The sequence below is a fragment of the Zophobas morio genome, unplaced genomic scaffold (assembly GCF_036711695.1).
Source record: "Zophobas morio isolate AGI-343-1 ecotype UQ-CSIRO unplaced genomic scaffold, CSIRO_AGI_Zmor_V1 ptg000040l, whole genome shotgun sequence".
NCBI lineage: Eukaryota > Metazoa > Arthropoda > Insecta > Coleoptera > Tenebrionidae > Zophobas > Zophobas morio.
In genome coordinates, this window is record NW_026972145.1 from 4,830,084 (window position 1) to 4,853,233 (window position 23,150).

Consider the following 23,150-nt stretch of genomic DNA (forward strand, 5'->3'; position numbering starts at 1 on the left):
CAGGAAAAGCGTCCACAATTGTAAAGAATGTCCATATTTTACTACGTCAGTGTTTTCAATGATGACCCACGTCAGACGACACCCTTTGGAAAAATTCACCTGTGGAAGCGCCTCAATTGAAGCTTATTTTTGCAAAGACTGCGACTTTAAAACCGAACTAACGATTCTATTCAAACAACATTTAAACAAACACGGCCTTAAAAAAGACGACTTCAATGTACAAAACTACGTTTGCGATAAATGCAACTTTGAAACAAATTTTTCGTTGGAGTGGCTTCGGCACTCTTCAGGGTGCAGCCAAACCGACGACAATCCTCGAAACTCACGCAAGAAAACCACCGAAATACGTTGGCACTACTGCGTGGACTGTCCCTTCAAAACCAAAACCACAAACAGCTTAAAAAGACACGTGAATTGCACCCACTTGAACGAGGACGATGGTAAATGGTACGAATGCACCGAGTGTCCATTCAAAACCCGCGACAAGTCGAGTTTGCGACGTCACATGACTGCCAAACACCCAACGACTTTGAAAACCCACGAAATGTTCCAACACTTGGTTGAAAAAGAAGCCAAATGGTACGAATGTGACACCTGTTCGTATAAAAGCAAACGCAGAGACAATTTAAAAACGCATATCACTGTCCACCATTTGGATATCAAATCCTTTCAGTGCGAGCTTTGTCCATACAAGACTAAATGGAACCGTTGTTTGAAGCAACACATGAACAGCCGCCATCTAGTCGGAAACGACGTCAAGTGGTACGAATGCAAGCAGTGTCCGTTTAAAACTAAGCACGAATCGTCGTTCAAGTCGCACGTGATTGCGAAACACTCAGACGAACGCAAGATTAAATGGCACGGATGTGAAAGTTGTGCGTTTAGAGCGAAGTCGGCGTACGATTTGAAAGTTCACGTTATTAGGAAACACGTGGATGAAGATAAAGCCACGTGGTACCAGTGCGAGAAGTGTTCGTATAAAAGTAAGTTTCCGAGGAATTTGGCGACGCACATGAATGTTCATGCGAAAAGACCGGAGTGGTATGAGTGTGCGCATTGTTCGTTTAAAAATAGGAAACAGTTTCATTTGAGGCATCACATGGAGCTGCACCATTCGGATATTAAGCCGTTTCGGTGCAAAGATTGTCCGTATAAAGCTAAATTGAACGCGTATTTAAGACGGCACGTGAACAAGCATCACAAACAAAATTAAAACAACGGGATTTGTGTGTGTATTGGTTTTGTATAGTAGGTTTTATATTTTCTGAACATGTTTTCATTAAAGTTTTGAAGAAAACTTGGTTGTTTGCTTTTATTATGTATTGCTGGTTGCCTGCTCATGTTGACAACCGACGCCAATCTATTTGTACCATGGATTAATATAGATGCGACATACAGTCTGATTTTGCAAAACCACCTTTAATGACATTGGAGTCCTCAACCGCCAAATTTAAATAGTCGATGCCAATAAAAAAACTTGTCGCCTGAGAAGTTGTTTGATCTACAGACCAGAGCGTGCTCAGGCCAATGTCGACTCTAAGCGTTCAGAAGCGATTTGGTTGGTTTGGACTATAATTTCTGCGGGAAATAGTTGTTTAGTGGGTTTTTATAACGACTAGGTGAATATTTAGATGATTTTCATATTTTGTTTAACTAAGACTTAATTCTTTATTTGTGTTTTATACTAGCAAAACGTCTTAAACTGAGAATATTGTTGAAGTCGTAATAACCCAATGGATTTTTTTCGGGAAAATGTTTTGGAAACACTGTGTTCTATTTTGTATGAATTTTTAAATGTTTTTAGTGACAATTTTTGTGGTTGTTTTCAATACACTGTATGATATTGACACTGAGAAAAAAAAATGAAAAATTAAAATAATCGAAAATTTGAAAAATCGAGAAATCTAATAATCGAAAAATCGGAACCTTAAAAAATCGTAAAACCGAAACATTGAAAAATCGAAATATCGAAGAACTGAAAATCGAAAAATGAAACATCAGAAAATCGAAAAAATGTAAAATTCAAAAATCTAAAATTTAAAAATCGTATAACGAAAAATTGAGAAATCGAAACTCCCAAATTTAAAAAGTCGGATAACTGAAAAATCGAAACATCGAAAAACTGGAAAATCGAAAAACCGAGAAATCCAAAAATCAAAAGATTAAGAAATCATGGAGTCGAAAAGTCGAAGAATTGAGAAACCGAAATAGGCCGAAATCGAAAAATCGAAAAGTTAAAAATTGACAATCAAAATATCGGAAAATCCAAATCTCGATAAATCGGGAAATCAAAAAACTTAAAATTCGAAAAATTGAAAAATTGAGAGATTGAATGATCAAAAGAACGAGAAATCGAAAAGTGATGAAGTCGAAAAATTGAAAAATAGAGAAATCGACAAACAAAAAGTTAAAAGTTGAAAAATTGGAAAAGCGGAAAAATAAAAAAAAACGAAAAAACGGAAAACTGAATAAAAATGAGAAACCAAAATAGGCCAAAATAAAATATTGAAAAACTGATAAATCGAAAACCTGAACAATCAAATCTCGATAAATCGGGAATGAAAAACTAACAAATCGAAAAATTGAAAAGTAGAACATCTAAAGCCAGGAAGTCGAAAAATCGAAAGACTAAGAAATATTGAAAAACTAAAATATCAAAAGTTTGAACAATCTAAAATTTAAAAACCCAAAAATTGAAAAATCGAAAAAGTAAAACACATCGAAAAATCCAGAAGTCAAAAATAGAAAAACCGAAGAATTGAAATATTGAAAATTTTGAAATATCTAAAAACTGAAAAATCGAAAAATCAAAAAAGTGAAGTCAAAAAATAGAAACCTTAAAAAATCGAAAAACTGAAAAATCAAAAACCTGAAAAATCAAAAAATTAAAGAATTGAAGAACAGAAAAATCGAAACACTCGAAGGTCAAGAAATGGGAAAATCAAAACATCGATTAATTGAAAAATCGAAAATTTGAGAGTTTATAAAAGTTAAATTTGAAAAATTGAAAAATCGAAAATTTGATAAAATGACAATTGAAAAACAGAAAATCTAAAACTGGAAAGTCGAAAAATCGAAAGATTATGAAATGGAAACATCGAAACATTCGAAAACTTGAAAAATTGAAATATCGCAGAATTGAAATGAAAAATCGAGAAATCGAAAAATCTAAAATTTTAAAAATTAAAAAATCTAAAATTTAAAAATCAAAAAATTGAAAAGTAAAAAAGTCGACACATCGAAAAATCCAGGAGTGAAAAATCGAAAAGTCGAAGAATCAAAATATTGAAAAATCCCAAAACTGAGATATCGACAAACTGAAAAATGAAAGAAAAACTGAAAAATGGGAAAACCTGAAAAATCCGAAAACTGAAATATCCAAAAACTGAGAACCCAAAAAGTAAAAAAATTGAGCAATCAAAAAATCCATAAAGTGAAGTCGAAACCTTAAAAAATTGAAAAATTGAAAGATCAAAAACCTGAAAAATCAGATAATTAAAGAATTGAAGAACAGGAAAATCGAAACACTCGAATGTCAAGAAATGGGAAAATCAAAACATCGATTAATTGAAAAATCTAAAAATTGAGAGTTTATAAAAGTCAAATTTGAAAAATTGAAAAATCGAAGATTTGACAAAATGACAATTGAAAAACAGAAAATCTAAAACCGGGTAGTTGAAAAATAAAAAGATTAAGAAATGGAAACATTCGAAACATTCGAAAACTTGAAAAATTGAAATATCGTAGAACTGAAATGAAAAATCCAGAAATCGAAAAATCTAAAATTTTAAAAATTAAGAAATCTAAAATTTAAAAATCGAAAAAGTAAAAAAGTTGACACATCGAAAAATCCAGGAGTCAAAAATCGAAAAGTCGAAGAATCAAAATATTGAAAAATCCCAAAATTGAGATATCGACAAACTGAAAAATGAAAGAAAAACTCAAAAATGGGAAAACCTGAAAAATCTGAAAACTGAAATATCCAAAAACTGAGAACCTAAAAAGTGAAAAAATTGAGAAAAATCCCTAAATTGAAGTCGAAACCTTAAAAAATTGAAAAATTGAAAAATCAAAAACCTGAAAAGTCAAAAAATTAAAGAATTGAAGAACAGGAAAATCGAAACACTCGAATGTCAAGAAATGGGAAAATCAAAACATCGATTAATTGAAAAATCGAAAATTTGAGAGTTTATAAAAGTTAAATTTGAAAAATTGAAAAATCGAAAATTTGACAAAATGACAATTGAAAAACAGAAAATCTAAAACCGGAAAGTCGAAAAATCGAAAGATTATGAAATGGAAACATTCGAAACATTCGAAAACTTGAAAAATTGAAATATCGCAGAACTGAAATGAAAAATCGAGAAATCGAAAAATCTAAAACTTTAAAAATTAAAAAATCTAAAACTAAAAAATCGAAAAATTGAAAAATCGAAAAGATAAAAAAATCGACACATCGAAAAATCCAGGAGTCAAAAATCGAAAAGTCGAAGAATCAGAATATTGAAAAATCCCAAAACTGAGATATCGAAAAACTGAAAAATGAAAGAAAAACTGAAAAATGGGAAAACCTGAAAAATCCGAAAACTGAAATATCCAAAAACTGAGAACCTAAAAAGTCAACAAATTGGCAATCGAAAAATCCATAAAGTGAAGTCGAAAAATCGAAACCTTAAAAAAACTAAAAAATGAAAAATCAAAAACCTGAAAAATCGAAAAATTAAAGAATTGAACAGGAATATCGAAACCCTCGAAAGTCAAGAAATGGGAAAATCAAAACATCGATTAATTGAAAAATCGAAAAGTTAACAGTTTATAAATGTCAAATTTGAAAAATTGAAAAATCGAAAATTTGAAAAAACGACAATTGAAAAACAGAAAATCTAAAACCGGAAAGTCGAAAAATCGAAAGATTAAGAAATCGAAACATTTGAAAAATTGAAATATGGAAGAGCTAAAATGAAAAATCGAGAAATAGAAAAATCTAAAATTTTAAATATTGAAAAATTAAAATACAAAAAAATTGAGAAATCTAAGATTTAAAAATCGAAAAAGTAAAAAGTCGACACATCGAAAAATCCAGAAGTCAAAAATGGAAAAGTCGAAGAACAGAAATATTGAAAAATCCCAAAACTGAAATATCGAAAAACTGAAAAATGAAAGAAAAACTGACGAATCGAAAAACTGAAAAATCCCAAAACTGAAATATCCAAAAACTGAGAATCTAAAGAATCAAAAAATTGAAAAATCAAAAATCTGCAAAATCGTAAGATCGAAAAATTGAATAATAAGTAAACTGCAAAATTCTAAAACTGAAATATCGAAAAACTGAGAAATTAAAAAACTGAAAATTTGAGAAATCGAAAAATCAAAAAAGTGAAGTCGAAAAATCAAAACCTGAAAAAATAGAAAAATTGGAAAACCAAAAAACCTGAAAAATCAATTAATTGAAAAATCGACAAATAAAGAGTTTATAAAAGTCAAAAATTGAAAAATCGAAATATTTAAAAATCGTAAAATTGAAGAGAAAAACTGAAAACCGAGAAATTGAAAAATTGAGAAATTAAATAATAAATAGGAGTAAACTGAAAAGTCCCCAAACTAAAATTTCGAAAAACTGAGAGTTGGAAAGGTGAAACAGCAAGAAATTATAGGTTAGGATGTGTATCAGGTCACGGATCGTGGCTTATAAATCAAATCGTTTCCTAACGCTTAGAGTCGACATTGGCCTGAGTGCGCTCTGGTCTGTAGATCAAACCAGTAAGCAGCTTGTAATATTCTGGTAAATCTTGTGTCAATTTGTCGAAACTAAAACGCGTCGTTAAAAATATTATTACATTTTTTCTAGTTAATTTTATTCCTAGTTAGAAACGAACACTGTTGCCAACATAAGTCGAGGAGTCCTCAATCGTCATTATTTTAAACTATGACGCTTCTCTATGTTCTCTGTTTGTACTAAGTCTGTGATGGCTGTCAAGTATTCTAACCTAACTTCTCTAGAGTAGCGGCGTGATCCAAATTTATAATTCTTGTAATTATTTCCGGGACGAGAATATTCAAACTGCTGCTAGTAAAAAAAAAAAATTGAACCAATCGTGACGTTAAAATTTTAGGTTAGTTGTGGGGTTTTTTCAACGGTTTAAGGAGCTTTTGGTAACTAGCTAACAACAAGTTGGTTTTAGGCAAAATGTTAACTTTGGAATTCTCAGAAGCCTTCAAAGCACGAGCAAAATCTTCAAGGAAAAGTGTCCACAATTGTAAAATATGTCCATATTTTACCACATCGCTTTTTCGTATGGTCAACCACGTGCGACGACACCGTTCATCTCAAGAAAAATTTCTATGCTCGAACAAGCTTGAAGAATATTATTGTAAAGAGTGCGATTTTAAAACGGAATTAACGATTCTGTTCAAACAACACGTTAATAAACATCACAGCGTTAAAGTGGAATCTAGAGACGACTTCAGTGTACGAAACTACGTTTGCGAAAAGTGCCATTTTGAAACAAATTTGTCGTTAAAGTGGCTTCACCATATTTCAGTGTGTCTCAAAACGAAGGAAAATCCTCAAAGTGTCACAATACACTGGCTTTACTGTGCGCAATGTCCATTTAAAACGAAAAAAATATATAATTTAAAAAGACACATAAACGCTTTACACTTGAACGACGACGAAGGTAAGTGGTACGAATGCAAACAGTGTCCACTCAAAACTCGGGACAAAGCGTCTTTGAATAGACACGTAGCCACGAAACATCTAAGCGTAGACAAAATCAAGCGGTATGAATGTAAAAAGTGTCAATATGAAGCCAGACACCCAACGACTTTGAAAAATCACGTAATTTCCCGACATTTGAACGAAAAAGAAGTTAAATGGTACAAATGTACAAGCTGTTTGTATAAAAGTAAACGAAAAGATAATTTAAAACTGCACATAAGAATGCATCATTCGGATATCAAATCATACAAGTGCCGATATTGCCCATTCGAAACTAAATGGAATAGTTGTTTGAAAAAACATACAAACAACTACCATTCAGACGGAAATGACGTTAAATGGCACGAATGCAATCAATGTCCGTTCAAAAGTGTGTATGAAAGTTCTGTGAGGTCACACATGATGGTAAAACATTCAAACGGAAATACTAAGTGGTACAAATGCGAACATTGTCCATTGAAATTTATACGGCCATCTGAATTAAAAAACCATGTTATTTGTAGACATTTGGACGAAGAGAAAATCAAGTGGTACGAGTGCGACGAGTGTTCTTTCAAAACTAAACTTCAGAGACATTTAAACAAACACGTGAATTTTTATCATTCAGAAAAAACGCAGTGGTATGAATGTGTGGATTGTTCCTATAGAAATAGAAAAAAGGTTAATTTGAAGCAACATATAAACGTCCACCATTCAGATGTCAAATCGTATCATTGCAAATATTGTCCATACAAAGCTAAAGTGAGTTCGTATTTAAGGAAACATATGAGAAACCACCATAAGCAAAACTAAGTCGAATTTGTAACAATAATAATAATAAAAGTCTGTTTTAATCAATTAAGATTTTATTTTAGTTTATATTAGTGCACGCTAGAGGCGCTGCAGGTACAATTCGATTCCACGGATATCGCGATCGACGTATTAAAGCGTCCATCGAAACGTCAATCGTGACGTTAAAATGTTAGGTTAGACGAATTATTTCCGATTTATTTCGCATTTCGTGCTTTGTGCAGATCTAGGTAAGCACAGCTGCCCGTGTTTCTCTAACCCCCAGTATAACAAGCTACTTTTAGGTAATAAAATGTTAACTTTGGAATTCTCTGAGCCCTTCGTAGCACTGGCAAAATCCACAAGGAAAAGTGTCCACAACTGTAAACTGTGCCCATACTTCACTCCGTCGCTTTTTCATATGGTCAACCACGTCAAGCGACACCGATCTCCAGACAAATTTACTTGTTCGGACGCCAAAATCGAAAATTATTACTGCAAACACTGCAACTTCAAAACCGAACTGACAATCCAGTTCAAAAAACACATCAACAAACACCACGCTTTCAAGAGAGAGTTTGGAGACGATTTATCGAGTGACTTCAGCATCCAAAATTACGTCTGCGAAAAGTGCAATTTTGATACGAAATTTTCGTTAAAATGGCTCCGACATATGTCAACGTGCAAGCAAACTAAATCGGACCAAATACGTTGGTTTTACTGTGTCGAATGTCCGTACAAAACCAAGAAAAAAAATAGTTTAAATAGGCACGTAATTTCCGTGCATTCGAACGACGAAGACATTAAGTGGTACGAATGTGCGAGCTGTTCCTATAAATGTAAAAGAAAAGACGGACTAAGAGAGCATATCACCCTCCTGCATTTAGAAACCAAGTCGTTTCAGTGCGAATCGTGCCCGTATAAAGCTAAATTAAAAAAATATCTAAAAAGTCACGTAGACCGTTGCCATTCCGAAACAAAGCTTCACAAATGGTACGAATGCAACCACTGTCTTTTTAAAAGTAGGTACGAACAATCGGTACGCAGACACGCGAATGCACAACACTTAAACAAAAAAACAAAGAAAAAGATTAGGTGGTACGACTGTAAAAATTGCCCCTTTAAAACTCAAAATGAATCGACTTTGAGGCATCACGTGATTTCGCAACATGTGGATGAGGAGAAAGCTAGGTGGTACGAATGTGCGAGCTGCTCGTATAAAAGTACGAGGAAGTACCACTTGAAAAGACACGTTTTAACGCATTCGAATAGTTCTCGAAAGACGCAGCATTCAGACGACAAAGTTCACTGGTACGAATGCGACCAGTGTCCGTATAAAAGTAAACGTAAACGAGCTGTGAGGTACCACGCAAATCGGATGCATTCGATAGAACGAGAACTAAGTCCTGAGTGGTATAATTGTGATAAGTGTGTATTTAAAACCAAAGTAAAGCGGCGTTTAAAAAGCCACATACGGTTGTTTCACTTGAATAGTGATAACTGTATTTAATGTGAACTGTTTTATACAATTATAAATACAACTTTCGAATTCTCAGTTTTTCGAAATTTTAGTTTGGGGACTTTTCAGTTTACTCCTATTTATTATTTAATTTTTAATTTCTAAATTTCTCGGTTTTCAGTTTTTCTCTTCAATTTTACGATTTTTAAATATTTCGATTTTTCAATTTTTCACTTTTATAAACTCTTTATTTGTCGATTTTTCAATTAATTGATTTTTCAGGTTTTTGGTTTTTCAATTTTTCTATTTTTTCAGGTTTCGATTTTTCAACTTCACTTTTTTGATTTTTCGATTTCTCAATTTTTTAATTTCTCAGTTCTTCGACATTTCAGTTTTAGGATTTTTCAGTTTACTTATTATTGAATTTTTCGATCTTACGATTTTGCAGATTTTTGATTTTTCAATTTTTCGATTCTTTAGATTCTCAGTTTTTGGATATTTTAGTTTTGGGATTTTTCAGTTTTTCGATTCGTCAGTTTTTCTTTCATTTTTCAGTTTTTCGATATTTCAGTTTTGGGATTTTTCAATATTTCTGTTCTTCGTCTTTTCTATTTTTGACTTATGGATTTTTCGATGTGTCGACTTTTTACTTTTTCGATTTTTAAATTTTAGATTTCACGATTTTTTTGTATTTTAATTTTTCAATATTTAAAATTTTAGATTTTTCTATTTCTCGATTTTTCATTTTAGCTCTTCCATATTTCAATTTTTCAAATGTTTCGATTTCTTAATCTTTCGATTTTTCGAATTTCCGGTTTTAGATTTTCTGTTTTTCAATTGTCGTTTTTTCAAATTTTCGATTTTTCAATTTTTCAAATTTGACATTTATAAACTGTTAATTTTTCGATTTTTCAATTAATCGATGTTTTAATTTTCCCATTTCTTGACCTTCGAGGGTTTCGATATTCCTGTTCAATTATTCAATTTTTCGATTTTTCAGGTTTTTGATTTTTCACTTTTTAGTTTTTTTAAGGTTTCGATTTTTCGACTTCACTTTATGGATTTTTCGATTGCCAATTTGTTGACTTTTTAGGTTCTCAGTTTTTGGATATTTCAGTTTTCGGATTTTTCAGGTTTTCCCATTTTTCAGTTTTTCTTTCATTTTTCAGTTTTGGGATATATCAGTTTTGGGATTTTTCAATATTTTGATTCTTCGACTTTTCGATTTTTGACTCCTGGATTTTTCGATGTGTCGATTTTTTTACTTTTTCGATTTTTCAATTTTTAAAGTTTTAGATTTTTCGATTTCTCGATTTTTCATTTCAGTTCTGCGAAATTTCAATTTTTCAAGTTTTCGAATATTTCGAATGTTTCCATTTCTTAATCTTTTGATTTTTCAACTACCCGGTTTTAGATTTTCTGTTTTTCAATTGTCATTTTGTCAAATTTTCGATTTTTTAATTTTTCAAATTTGACTTTTATAAACTCTCAATTTTTCGATTTTTCAATTAATCGATGTTTTGATTTTCCCATTTCTTGACATTCGAGTGTTTCGATTATCCTGTTCTTCAATTCTTTAATTTTTTGATTTTTCAGGTTTTTGATCTTTCAGTTTTTCGATTTTTTAAGGTTTCGACTTCACTTTATGGATTTTTCGATTGCTCAATTTTTTGACTTTTTAGGTTCTTAGTTTTTGGATTTTTCAGGTTTTCCCATTTTTCATTTTTTAGTTTCTTTAAGGTTTCGATTTTTCGACTTCACTTTATGAATTTTTCGATTGCTCAATTTTTTTACTTTTTAGGTTCTCAGTTTTTGGATATTTCAGTTTTCGGATTTTTCAGGTTTTCCCATTTTTCAGTTTTTCTTTTATTTTTCAGTTTGTCGATGTCTCAGTTTTGGGATTTTTCAATATTTTGATTCTTCGACTTTTCGATTTTTGACTCCTGGATTTTTCGATGTGTCGACTTTTTTACTTTTTCGATTTTTCAATTTTTAAAGTTTTAGATTTTTCGATTTCTCGATTTTTCATTTCAGTTCTGCGATATTTCAATTTTTCAAGTTTTCGAATGTTTCGAATGTTTCCATTTCTTAATCTTTTGATTTTTCGACTACCCGGTTTTAGATTTTCTGTTTTTCAATTGTCATTTTGTCAAATTTTCGATTTTTTAATTTTTCAAATTTGACTTTTATAAACTCTCAATTTTTCGATTTTTCAATTAATCGATGTTTTGATTTTCCCATTTCTTGACATTCGAGTGTTTCGATTTTTCTGTTCTTCAATTCTTTAATTTTTTGATTTTTCAGGTTTTTGATTTTTCAATTTTTCGATTTTTTAAGGTTTCTATTTTTCGATTTCACTTTTTTGATTTTCCGATTTTTCAGTTTTTAGATATTTCAGTTTTAGGATTTTTCAATATTTCAATTCTTCGGTTTTTCTATTTTTGACTTCTGGATTTTTCGATGTGTTTTACTTTTCCGATTTTTCAATTTTTGGATTTTTAAATTTTAGATTGTTCAATCTTTTGATATTTTAGTTTTTCAATATTTCTTAGTCTTTCGATTTTTCGACTTCCTGGTTTTAGATGTTCTGTTTTTCAATTTTTCGATTTGTTAATTTTTCATTCCCGATTTATCGAGATTTGATTGTTCAGGTTTTCGATTTATCAGTTTTTCAATTTTTTATTTTGGCCTATTTCGGTTTCTCATTTTTTCCAGTTTTCCATTTTTTCGTTTTTTTATTTTCCGCTTTTCCAATTTGTCAACTTTTAACTTTTTGTTTGTCGATTTCTCTATTTTTCAATTTTTCGACTTCATCACTTTTCGATTTCTCGTTCTTTTGATCATTCAATCTTTCAATTTTTCAATTTTTCGAATTTTAAATTTTTTGATTTCCCGATTTATCGAGATTTGGATTTTCCGATATTTTGATTGTCAATTTATAAATTGTTCAATTTTTAACTTATCGATTTTTCGATTTTGGCCTATTTCGGTTTCTCAATTCTTCGACTTTTCGACTCCATGATTTCTCGATCTTTAGATTTTTCGATTTCTCGGTTTTTCGATTTTCCAGTTTTTCGATGTTTCGATTTTTCAGTTATCCGACTTTTTAAATTTGGGAGTTTCGATTTCTCAATTTTTCGTTATTCGATTTTTAAATTTTAGATTTTTGAATTTTCTGATGATTCATTTTTCGATTTTCAGTTCTTCGATATTTCGATTTTTCAATGTTTCGGTTTTACGATTTTTTAAGCTTCCGATTTCTCGATTATTAGATTTCTCGATTTTTCAAATTTTCGATTATTTTAATTTTTCATTTTTTTTTTCTCACTGTCAATATCATACAGTGTATTGAAAACAACCACAAAAATTGTCACTAAAAAAATTTAAAAATTCATACAAAATAGAACACAGTGTTTCCAAAACATTTTCCCGAAAAAAATCCATTGGGTTATTACGATTTCAACAATATTCTTAGTTTAAAACGTTTTGTTAGTATAAAACACAAATAAAGAATTAATTCTTAGTCAAACAAAATATGTAAAATCATCTTAATATGTACCAAAAATATTCACCTAGTCGTTATAAAAACCGACCAAACAACTATTTCTGGCAGAAATTATAGTCCAAACCAACCAAATCGCTTCTGAACGCTTAGAGTCGACATTGGCCTGAGCGCGCTCTGGTCTGTAGATCAAACAAGTTCTCAGGCGACAAGTTGTAGTGAAACAAGTTTTTTTTATTGGCATCGACTATTTAAATTTGGCGGTTGAGGACTCCAATGTCAATAAGGGTGGTTTTGCAAAATCAGACTGTATGTCGCATCTATATTAATCTATGATAGAGCGATGGACCGAAAGCGCCGTAATGTCAAAGCTTCCAAGTGTCCTAACCTCAATCTTCAATTGTCAACTAGTTTTCACGACCCAAGTTTATAATTCTTGTAATTATATCCAGCGGAAAGTGTCTTAAATCCTGTATAATTTTGTTTCCTTGTAGCTGGGGTGACTCAAGCACTTGTTTAACCTGTAACAAAATGTTAGCTTTAGAATTCTCCGAAACACTGATAGTACGGACACAATCTACAAGGAAAACTGTCCACAACTGCAACCTATGTCCATATTTTACGACGTCATTTTTTCTTATGGTGAATCACGTGAAACGACACCGTCTGGAAAAATTTACGTGCGAAAACACAAACATCGAAATTTATTACTGCAAAGACTGCGATTTTAAAACGGAACTAACAGTTTTATTCAAACAACACATTAACAAACACCACACTCTTAAGACAGAACCTGGAGATTTATCAAGTGAGGATTTCCACACACAAAACCACGTTTGTCAAGACTGCAATTTCGAAACAAATTTTTCGTTGAAATGGCTTCAACATACTTTGACATGCACGAACAAAAATAGTTTAAAATGGTACGAATGTACCACCTGTTCATATAAAAATAAAAGAAAAGATCGGTTAAAAGAGCACGTAATTCTGCGACATTCAGACGTCAAGTCGTTTCACTGCAAATATTGCCCCTACAAAGCTAAATTAAAACGGTATGTAAAAGACCACATGAACCAACGACATTCAGACAAGTGGCACAAATGCACTCAGTGTCCCTTTAAAAGTTTGAACGAAAAATCGTTAAAGTCGCACGTAGTCATAAAACACTCGGATGAAGGAAAAAGGAAAAAGTGGTACGAATGCGAAAAGTGCCCATTCAAAACCCAACATTCGACGACTTTAAAAAATCACGTAATTTCGCGACACTTGAACGACGAAGAAGTGACATGGTACGAATGTACAACCTGTTCATATAAAAGTAAACGGAAAGATCAATTAAAAAATCATGTGATTGTACACCATTCGGATATTAAATCGTTTCAGTGTGAATATTGCTCGTACAAGACTAACTTGGAACGGTATTTCAAAGACCACACAACCTACTGTCATTCAGATGGAACTGAAGTTAAATGGTACGAATGTAGTCAGTGTCCGTTCAAAACTAGGTACAAAAAATGTCTAAAGACACACGTAATAGCGAAACATTCAGACGATGAAACAATTAAATGGTACGAATGCGACAATTGCCAGTTTAAATCTAAACAATCATCGAGTTTAAGACTTCACGTTCTTCGTAGGCATGCAAATAAAGACGAATTGAAGTGGCACGAATGCGAAGAGTGTCCTTTCAAGACTAAATTCCTTGTGGATTTTAAGCGGCACGTGAAAGTTCTCCATTCAAAAAACTCGGACTGGTTTAAATGTGTAAATTGTTCGTATAAAAACAAAAGGAAAGATAGTTTGAAGCAACACGTGATGGTGCACCACTCGGATATCAAGTCGTTCAGTTGCCAATATTGTCCCTATAAAGCTAAAGTGGCGACGTATTTAAGAAAGCACGTGAAAAGTCTGCACGTGCGAACCTAACGTAAATGATTAATTTGAACTTTTCAATAAAGTTTTTAAGAAAATTATTGTTTTATTTAAAAATATCGTGTATTGGTGGTTGCCTACGTGACTTCCTAAACGCGCAATCCACAATAAATCATTCTATGGTAAACTGTCAAGATTGGCGTGAAAATGTTAGGTTAGGTTTTGAATGTTTTTCCAAGCCACCAACTCAGGTAACCGAAACTGAATTTGCTTCCGTAGTGCAATAAAACAGTTTTAGGTCACCACAATGTCAGTTTTGGAGTACTCGGAATCTTTTCGAGCTTGGGGAAAATCGTCATGGAGAAATGTTCACCGTTGTAAACTGTGCCCATATTTTACCACATCGCTTTTCTTTATGGTAAACCACGTGCGACGACACCGTTCCCCTCTAGCAAAACTCACTTGTGGAAAGGCCAAAATTGAACTATTTTACTGTAAAGACTGCGATTTTAAAACGGAGCTAACGATCCTGTTCAAACAACACATTAATAAAAATCACGGTGTTAAAGTCGAATCTAGAGACGATTTATCAAGTCAGGACTTTGTTATACAAAACTACGTTTGCAAAAAGTGCAGTTTTGAAACAAATCTGTCGTTGAAGTGGCTTCAACATACTTCAGAGTGCACGGGAAAAAAAGAAAATCTCCAAAGTGTGAGTTATCTGCAAGACGGAATATGTTGGCATTGCTGTACGGACTGTAACTTCAAAGCCAAAGTCCAAAGCCACGTAAGAGATCACATTAAAAGGTGCCATTGGAGCAAGGCGTATGCATGTGAAAAGTGTCCGTTTAAAAGTAGATATAAAACAAGTTTAAGAAAACATGTAAATGGCGTCCATTTAGATGAACAAGATGGTGTATGGTACCGATGCATTGAGTGTCCCTTCAAAACTAGGTATAAAGTTAATTTAAAGAATCACGCAATAGCAAAACATACAGCTCAAGAAGAAATTAAATGGTACGAATGTGACCTGTGCCCTCTTAAAACTAGAAAAAAATATACTTTAAGAGAACACATAAATAGAGTTCATTCGAATGAAGAAGACGTTAAATGGTACGAATGCGACAAGTGTCCATTCAAAACTAAGTACAAACATTCTTTCAAAATCCACATAAATGTGAAACACGTAGATGGAGAGCAAATTCAGTGGTACGAATGTACAAATTGTCCGTACAGAACTAAATTAATTTCACGATTAAAGGAACACACAGATGTTAATCATTCAGAACAACCGCAATGGTATGAGTGTGCGACGTGTTCGTATAAAACTAAAGTGAAACGTTATTTAAGAAATCATGTAAAGGTCCATGGGGCGGCTAAATCGTTTCAGTGCAAATATTGTCCGTACAAAACTACAACAAAATCTTATTTAAAAACCCACATAAAACGGTCACACGAAGAAGTCAATTGGTACGAATGTAAAGAGTGTCCATATAAAAGTAAAGTCCCGGGTCACTTAAAACGTCATGTAATTTGCAAACATTGCAAGTGGTACGAGTGCGAATATTGTCCACATAAGACGAAACACAGACATCATTTAGAGGCTCATACAAGAAAATGCCATTTGGAATAAACGGAAGTTACGTGGTACAAATGCCGTCTCTGTAAAATTAGATCACGTTTTTGTGAACACAAAAAGGCAATACATGATCAGGATTTAGTTTACTTTAATAAGTTTGATTTATTATTTGACATAACCTCAAAGATGCATATGCAACACACAATACACGGTTTATTTATGATAATTTTTTATTTCCACAAATAACGATTACACTGATTACACGGTCTGCAAATGTCATATTTTTTTAATTTTCTGATGAATTTCGAGTAATGTGATAGCTACGTCGAAATCATGTATAATAAATAATTCATAAAATTTAATGATACTGTTTTTATTGTTATTCATGCATCATAGGGTACCCCACAGTCAGTTTATCGTTAGTAGCACAATTAATTATGTTTCTAAAGAAATATACTTTGTTTACTTACACGAAACTTGTAAAATTATAAATAATGAAAAACGCTGAACAAGAACAATGTACAAGGTCACTAAGTGGAATTTGTACATCGGATGCAATCACTCGTCTTTTAACTGTTTTTTTTTTTTTATTTTAAACAGATTTCAGTTCATGTTGTGAAAAGATGTCTACACATATTACACCAAAAAGACAAAATGTAAGCCCGCCCACCCGCCCTGTCTCAATTGTGATGATTTTTTTATTCGCCGTGAACCAAAGGGGCAGGGCTTAACTGCAAAATACTTATTTCTTTACAAGAAATTAAAACATGTTTTTGAGTATCGTGTTCTTCAAAGAATATTATGTACGTTAAGAAAAAAAGGCTAAATATAAACCCCGCCCACCCACCCCATCTCGTTTGTGATGATTTTTTTATTCTTAGAAACCCAAAACACGTTTAAAATGGCAACGAATGAAAACTTCATTACTACTTTGGCTTTAATCTCTCCTTAATATACATATAATAGTATTCATTGAAGGACACGATAGTCAAAAACATGTTTTTAATTCCTCGTAGAGAAATAAGGATCTTGCAGTTAAGCTCCGCCCTCTTGACTCACGACGAATAAAAAAAATCATTACAATTGAGATAGGGCGGGTGGGCGGGGCTTATATTTTGTTTTTTTTTTCTTTATATACACAGTCGTCTTTTAGAACAAGAAACTTAAAAAATATTGATTTTGCAATTAAACTCCGCCCCTCTATGTGACAACGAATAAAAAATTCATCACAACAGAGACACGGGTGGGTGGGCGGGGCTTATATTTTACCTTTGTTTTTCTTAATATACATGGCCATCTTTTCACAACAAGAAACTTAAAGCATGGTACATTTTTGCAAGGAAGTATGGATTTTGCAATTATGCGGGGAAGCTTAATTGCAAAATCAATATTTCCTTATATAAATTTTCCATTTTAACCCTATTTTAAGTTTCATATTGTGAAAAGAAATCTACATTTTTATAAATTTACCTTTTTAAATGTGTTTCAAGTTTTCAAGAATAAAAAATCATCACAATTGAGATTGGGTGGGTGGGCGGGGTTTATATTTTGCCCGTTTTTCTTAGTATACTTAGCATTCTTTGAACAACATGATACTCAAAAACATGCCGTTGATAGTAACTTTGAGGTTCAACTTTTGTCGTATTTAAAGGAATTGTAGAAGAAAAGTGGAGGATTTAAGTTGATTATTACAAATTTACAATTTTAGACAATTTTCTTGTGATCGAAATAAGTCTACACATATTAAGAAAAAAAAAAAGACAAAATGTAGCCCCGCCCACCCACCCTATCTCGATTGTGATGATTTTTTTTATTCGTCGTGAGCCAAGGGGGCGGAGCGTAACTGCAAACTCCTCTATGAGAAATTAAAAAGATGTTTTTAAGTATGGTGTTGTTTAAAGAATACTAAGTATATTAAGAAAGAAAGGGAAAATATAAACCCCGCCCACCCACCCCATCTCGATTGTGATGATTTATTTTTATTCTATCAATTTTTCAAGGTAGATTGTCATCAACAGATATGGATTTTTCATGTATTTTATTGAATAACTTTTTAGGTATCGATTTTAGAATATTGGAAGCTTTTGATTTTTATAAAAATCGATACTTAAAAACCCATTCAATAAAATACACGAAAAATTATATTTGTTGATGATAATCTACCTTGAAAAATTGATAGAATAAAAATAAATCATCACAATCGAGATGGGGTGGGCGGGCGGGGTATATATTTTGCCTTTTTTTTTAATATACCTAGTATTCTTTAAACAACACCATACTCAAAAACATGTTTTAATTTCTTATAAAGAAAAAAATATTGTGCAGTTAAGCTCCGCCCCCTTGGCGCACGGCGAATAATAACTAGTAACTTTGATGTTCAACTTTTGCCGTATTTAAAGAGGTTGTAGAAGAAAAGTGGTGAATTTACTACATTTACCATTTTAGACATGTTTTAAGTTCGAATTAAGTCTACACATATTACGAAAAAGAGGCAAAATATAGCCCCGACCACCCACCCTACCTCAATTCGGATTATTTTTTTATTCGTCGTGAGCCAAGAGGGCGGAGCTTAACTGCAATATCCTTATTTCTCTATGACAAATTAAAAACATCTGTTTGATTATTGTGTTGTTCAAAGGATTCTGTGTATATTAAGAAAAAAATAAAGACAAAGATTAGGCCCAACCCATACCCGCCTCGACGTCAGCTGTCAATTGTGATGAATTTTTCATTCGTTGTCATATCGATAGGTGGGGCTTAATTGCAAGATTCATATTTGTCTAGAAGAATTTACCATTTTAACCATGTTTTAAGTTTCTTGTTCTGAAAAAACTACCACGTATATCGAGAAAAAAGGCAAAATATAAGCCCCACCCACCCACCCCATCTCAATTCTGATGATTTTTTTTTATTCGTCGTAAACCGAGGGGCAGAGCCTAATTGCAAAATCCATATTTCCATACAAAAATTTACCTTTTTAAATGTGTTTCAAGTTTTCAAGAATAAAAAAATCATCACAATTAAGATTGGGTGGGTGGGCGGGGTTTATATTTTGCCCGTTTTTCTTAGTAAACTTAGCATTCTTTGAACAACATGATACTCAAAAACATGCCGTTGATAGTAACTTTGAGGTTCAACTTTTGTCGTATTTAAAGGAATTGTAGAAGAAAAGTGGAGGATTTAAGTTGATTATTACAAATTTACAATTTTAGACAATTTTCTTGTGATCGAAATAAGTCTACACATATTAAGAAAAAAAAAAAGACAAAATGTAGCCCCGCCCACCCACCATATCTCGATTGTGATGATTTTTTTATTCGTCGTGAGCCAAGGGGGCGGAGCGTAACTGCAAACTCCTCTATGAGAAATTAAAAAGATGTTTTTAAGTATGGTGTTGTTTAAAGAATACTAGGTATATTAAGAAAGAAAGGGAAAATATAAACCCCGCCCACCCACCCCATCTCGTTTGTGATGATTTTTTTATTCTTAGAAACTCAAAACACGTTTAAAATGGCAACGAATGAAAACTTCATTACTACATATTTAGATCCGGGCAGGTGTGGGTGGGGCTTAACCTTTGGCTTTATTATTATTATTTTTTAATATACCTTGTATTCTTTGAACAACACGATACTCTAAAACATGTTTTTAATTTCCCGTAGAAATAGAAATAAGGATTTTGCAGTTAAGCTCCGCCCTCTTGACTCACGACGAATAAAAAAAATCATTACAATTGAGATAGGGTGGGTGGGCGGGCTTACATTTTGCCTTTTTTATTAGTATGTGTAGACTTATTTCGACAACAAGAAACTTAAAACATCTAAAATGGTAAGTTTTTGTGGAAAAATATTGATTTTGCAATTAAACTCCGCCCCTCTATGTGACAACGAATAAAAAATTCATCACAACTGAGACACGGGTGGGTGGGCGGGGCTTATATTTTACCTTTGTTTTTCTTAATATGCATAGCCATCTTTTCACAACAAGAAACTTAAAGAATGATTATAATACAATGGTACATTTTTGCAAGGAAATATGGATTTTGCAATTAGGCTCCGCCCCTAGGTCTACCAACGAATGAAAACTTCATTACTATTTAGATCAGGGCAGGTATGGGTGGGGCTTAATTTTTGGCTTTAATTTTTCTTAATATATATAGTATTCATTGATACGATAGTCAAAAACATGTTATTAATTTCTCGTAGAGAAATAAGGTTTTTGCAGTTAAGCTCCGCCCCCTTGGCTCACGACGAATAAAAAAATCATCACAATTATGATAGGGCGGGTGGGTGGGGCTACATTTTCCCTTTTTTTTCTTAATATGTGTAGACTTACTTCAACAACAAGAAACTTGAAACGTGTCTAAATTACTAAGGTTTTCAGAAAACCTTGAAATGTTAGGTTAGGTGCGTCAAGAAGAAACAAAAAGGGTAAGAAAAGTGCCAGCGTTATTCCCTAGTTTGATAAAACGGTTTTAACTTTAAGTTATATGAAGAACCGTCATTTCGATGGAAGGACAAAAAAAACGATGTTTTATTTTGTGGATTAAAAGAAATTTCGTAATAGAACTAGTGTTATTTGTTTTCACGATTGGCAACCCTGCCCTAACCTATAATGTATTAGCAATCAGTGATCTAAATTTATTATTTCTGGTTTAATTGGGACGCGAAACAGTGCCACAAAGGGATTTAGGTAACCAAAGTGCATCTGTTTCCTTTGTTTACTAAGCCGGTTTTAGGCAACCAAAATGTCAACTTTGGACTTCCCGACAACATTTATAGTTCGAAAACTATCTGCAAAGAAAAGTGTCCACAGTTGTACGCTATGTCCATATTTTACTACGTCACTTTTTCCTATGGTGAACCACGCGAGACGACACCGCCTCCCTTTGGAAAAATTCGATTGCGAAAATGCCAAAATTGAACCCTTTTACTGTAAGGACTGCGATTTTAAAACGTCACTAACGATTCTGTTCAAACATCACGCTCTTAAAAAAGAACCAAGTGACAACTTTAGTGTACTGAACTACGTTTGCAAAAATTGCAATTTTGAAACAAATTTTTCGTTAAAGTGGCTTCAACACGTTTCATCGTGCAGGGACTTCAACCAAAATGACAAAATAGGTTGGTATGACTGCGCAGAGTGTCAATTTAAAACAAAACTAAAATATAGCTTGAAAAGACACATAAATTGGTTTCACTCCAACGAAGAAGATATTAAATGGTACGAATGCACACAGTGCCCATTCAGAACCAAGTATCGAACTTCTTTGAAGCCACACGTAATTGCGAAACATCTAGCCGAAGAAAAAGTTAAATGGTACAAATGTGACAAGTGCCCATTCAAAACTAAACGAGCGTCGAGTTTAAAAAAGCACACAATCAGTCAACATTTGGATGAAAAAGAAGTTGAGTGGTACGAATGTGCCAACTGTTCTTATAAAAGTACAAAAAAAGATCATTTAAAACTGCATACAAGTGTCCACCATTTAGATATCAAGTATCAATGCAAACAGTGTCCGTATAAAGCTAAATTGGAGCGATATTTCAAAGATCATTTAAAGTATCACCATTCAGACGGAACTGAAGTTAAATGGTACGAATGCAACCAGTGCCCATTCAAAACTCGGTATAAAAAATGTGTGCAGACCCACGTTATTGCAAAACACTCAGACGAAGGAGAAATTAAGTGGTACGAATGCGAAAATTGCCCGTTCAGAACTAAGCGCTTATCGGGATTAAGAGTCCATGTTATTCGTAAACACCTGGATGAAGGAGAAGTCAAGTGGCACGAATGTGAAGAGTGCACTTTCAAAACCAAATTCATTACGGATTTAAAGACCCACGTGAATGTTCGTCATTCCAAAAGCTCGGAGTGGTATAAATGTGCACAGTGTTCGTATCAAAATAAAAGAAAAGCCAACTTGAAGCAACACATCAATATCCACCATTCGGATATAAAATCGTATTTGTGTAAATATTGTCCCTACACAGCTAAATTGGGTTCATATTTAAGAAAACATGTGAAAAGTCATCATTTTCATTAAAATTTCGAAAAAAAAAATTGTATTTTATTAGTGGACATCATGAGCCCACCTGTTTGTTGTTCCATGTTTGTTCTTCGACTTTCAGTGTTCTGTCAGAGAACATAGAGAAGCGACATACAGTCTGATTTTGCAAAACCACCCTTATTGACATTGGAGTCCTCAACCGTCAAAGGAAAGCGCCAAATTTAAATAGTCGATGCGAATAAAAAAACTTGTTTCACTACAACTTGTCGCCTGAGAACTTGTTTGATCTACAGACCAGAACGCGCTCAGGCCAATGTCGACTCTAAACGTTCAGAAGCGATTTGGTTGGTTTGGACTATAATTTCTGCGGGAAATAGTTGTTTAGTCGGTTTTTATAACGACTAGGTGAATATTTTTGGTACATATTTAGATGATTTTACATATTTTGTTTGACTAAGAATTAATTCTTTATTTGTGTTTTATACTAGCAAAACGTTTTAAACTAAGAATATTGTTGAAATCGTAATAACCCAATGGATTTTTTTCGGGAAAATGTTTTGGAAAGGCTGTGTTCTATTTTGTATGAATGTTTTTAGTGACAATTTTTGTGGTTGTTTTCGATACACTGTATGATATTAACAGTGAGAAAAAAAAAATGAAAAATTAAAATAATCGAAAATTTGAGAAATCGAGAAATCAAATAATCGCAAAATCGAAACCTTAAAAAACCGTAAAACCGAAACATTGAAAAATCGAAAAATGAAACATCAGAAAATCCAAAAAATGTGAAATTCAAAAATCTAAAATTTAAAAATCGAATAACGAAAAATTGAGAAATCGAAACTCCCAAATTTAAAAAGTCGGATAACTGAAAAATCGAAACATCGAAAAACTGGAAAATCAAAAAACCGAGAAATCGAAAAATCAAAAGATCAAGAAATCATGGAGTCGAAAAGTCGAAGAATTGAGAAACCGAAATAGGCCAAAATCGAAAAATAGAAAAGTTAAAAATTGAACAATTTATAAATTGACAATCAAAATATCGGAAAATCCAAATTTCGATAAATCGAGAAATCAAAAAACTTAAAATTCGAAAAATTGAAAAATTGAGAGATTGAATGATCAAAAAGACGAGAAATCGAAAAGTGATGAAGTCGAAAAATTGAAAAATAGAGAAATCGACAAACAAAAAGTTAAAAGTTGAAAAATTGGAAAAGCGGAAAAATAAAAAAAACGAAAAAA

General features: G+C 32.5%; 6 protein-coding genes across 9 annotated transcripts; all 6 read left to right on the forward strand.

Moving 5' to 3' along the window:
• Positions 1 to 61: 61 nt before the first annotated feature.
• On the forward strand, positions 62 to 1,213 carry LOC135140342 (zinc finger Y-chromosomal protein 2-like). Its single transcript, XM_064070834.1, has one exon. It carries the CDS (start codon positions 62 to 64, stop codon positions 1,211 to 1,213), a length of 1,152 nt encoding a protein of 383 aa, XP_063926904.1.
• A 4,761-nt stretch (positions 1,214 to 5,974) lies between these two features.
• On the forward strand, positions 5,975 to 7,555 carry LOC135140580 (zinc finger Y-chromosomal protein 1-like). 2 transcript variants are annotated; one of them, XM_064071190.1, is made up of 2 exons: positions 5,975 to 6,113; positions 6,173 to 7,555. In XM_064071190.1, exon 2 carries the CDS (start codon positions 6,188 to 6,190, stop codon positions 7,508 to 7,510), a length of 1,323 nt encoding a protein of 440 aa, XP_063927260.1. In that variant the 5' UTR covers positions 5,975 to 6,113; positions 6,173 to 6,187; the 3' UTR covers positions 7,511 to 7,555. The 2 variants fall into 2 exon arrangements, with proteins under 2 accessions (XP_063927260.1, XP_063927259.1); XM_064071189.1 differs by having other exon boundaries at positions 6,183 to 7,555.
• LOC135140579 (zinc finger Y-chromosomal protein 2-like) lies at positions 6,012 to 14,383 on the forward strand. 2 transcript variants are annotated; one of them, XM_064071187.1, is made up of 2 exons: positions 6,012 to 6,031; positions 12,942 to 14,383. In XM_064071187.1, exon 2 carries the CDS (start codon positions 12,979 to 12,981, stop codon positions 14,371 to 14,373), a length of 1,395 nt encoding a protein of 464 aa, XP_063927257.1. In that variant the 5' UTR covers positions 6,012 to 6,031; positions 12,942 to 12,978; the 3' UTR covers positions 14,374 to 14,383. The 2 variants fall into 2 exon arrangements, with proteins under 2 accessions (XP_063927257.1, XP_063927256.1); XM_064071186.1 differs by lacking the exon at positions 6,012 to 6,031 and adding an exon at positions 12,573 to 12,885.
• LOC135140496 (zinc finger autosomal protein-like) lies at positions 7,626 to 9,041 on the forward strand. The gene is made up of 2 exons (XM_064071069.1): positions 7,626 to 7,737; positions 7,792 to 9,041. The coding sequence occupies exon 2, from the start codon at positions 7,800 to 7,802 to the stop codon at positions 8,994 to 8,996; it is 1,197 nt and encodes a 398-aa protein (XP_063927139.1). The 5' UTR covers positions 7,626 to 7,737; positions 7,792 to 7,799; the 3' UTR covers positions 8,997 to 9,041.
• Positions 14,384 to 14,525: 142 nt separating the features above from the next.
• Positions 14,526 to 16,053, forward strand: LOC135140447 (zinc finger Y-chromosomal protein-like). 2 transcript variants are annotated; one of them, XM_064070995.1, is made up of 3 exons: positions 14,526 to 14,570; positions 14,618 to 15,528; positions 15,581 to 16,053. In XM_064070995.1, exons 2-3 carry the CDS (start codon positions 14,627 to 14,629, stop codon positions 15,654 to 15,656), a joined length of 978 nt encoding a protein of 325 aa, XP_063927065.1. In that variant the 5' UTR covers positions 14,526 to 14,570; positions 14,618 to 14,626; the 3' UTR covers positions 15,657 to 16,053. The 2 variants fall into 2 exon arrangements, with proteins under 2 accessions (XP_063927065.1, XP_063927063.1); XM_064070993.1 differs by having other exon boundaries at positions 14,618 to 16,053.
• A 4,447-nt stretch (positions 16,054 to 20,500) lies between these two features.
• On the forward strand, positions 20,501 to 21,944 carry LOC135140343 (zinc finger protein 142-like). Its single transcript, XM_064070835.1, has 2 exons — positions 20,501 to 20,590; positions 20,637 to 21,944. The coding sequence occupies exon 2, from the start codon at positions 20,646 to 20,648 to the stop codon at positions 21,942 to 21,944; it is 1,299 nt and encodes a 432-aa protein (XP_063926905.1). The 5' UTR covers positions 20,501 to 20,590; positions 20,637 to 20,645.
• Positions 21,945 to 23,150: the final 1,206 nt, after the last annotated feature.

Excerpts from the sequence above, each read along its gene's own strand:
- LOC135140342 (XM_064070834.1), top strand. The coding sequence starts at position 62 with ATGACCCACGTCAGACGACACCCTTTGGAAAAATTCACCTGTGGAAGC.
- LOC135140580 (XM_064071190.1), top strand. The coding sequence starts at position 6,188 with ATGTTAACTTTGGAATTCTCAGAAGCCTTCAAAGCACGAGCAAAATCT.
- LOC135140496 (XM_064071069.1), top strand. The coding sequence starts at position 7,800 with ATGTTAACTTTGGAATTCTCTGAGCCCTTCGTAGCACTGGCAAAATCC.
- LOC135140579 (XM_064071187.1), top strand. The coding sequence starts at position 12,979 with ATGTTAGCTTTAGAATTCTCCGAAACACTGATAGTACGGACACAATCT.
- LOC135140447 (XM_064070993.1), top strand. The coding sequence starts at position 14,627 with ATGTCAGTTTTGGAGTACTCGGAATCTTTTCGAGCTTGGGGAAAATCG.
- LOC135140343 (XM_064070835.1), top strand. The coding sequence starts at position 20,646 with ATGTCAACTTTGGACTTCCCGACAACATTTATAGTTCGAAAACTATCT.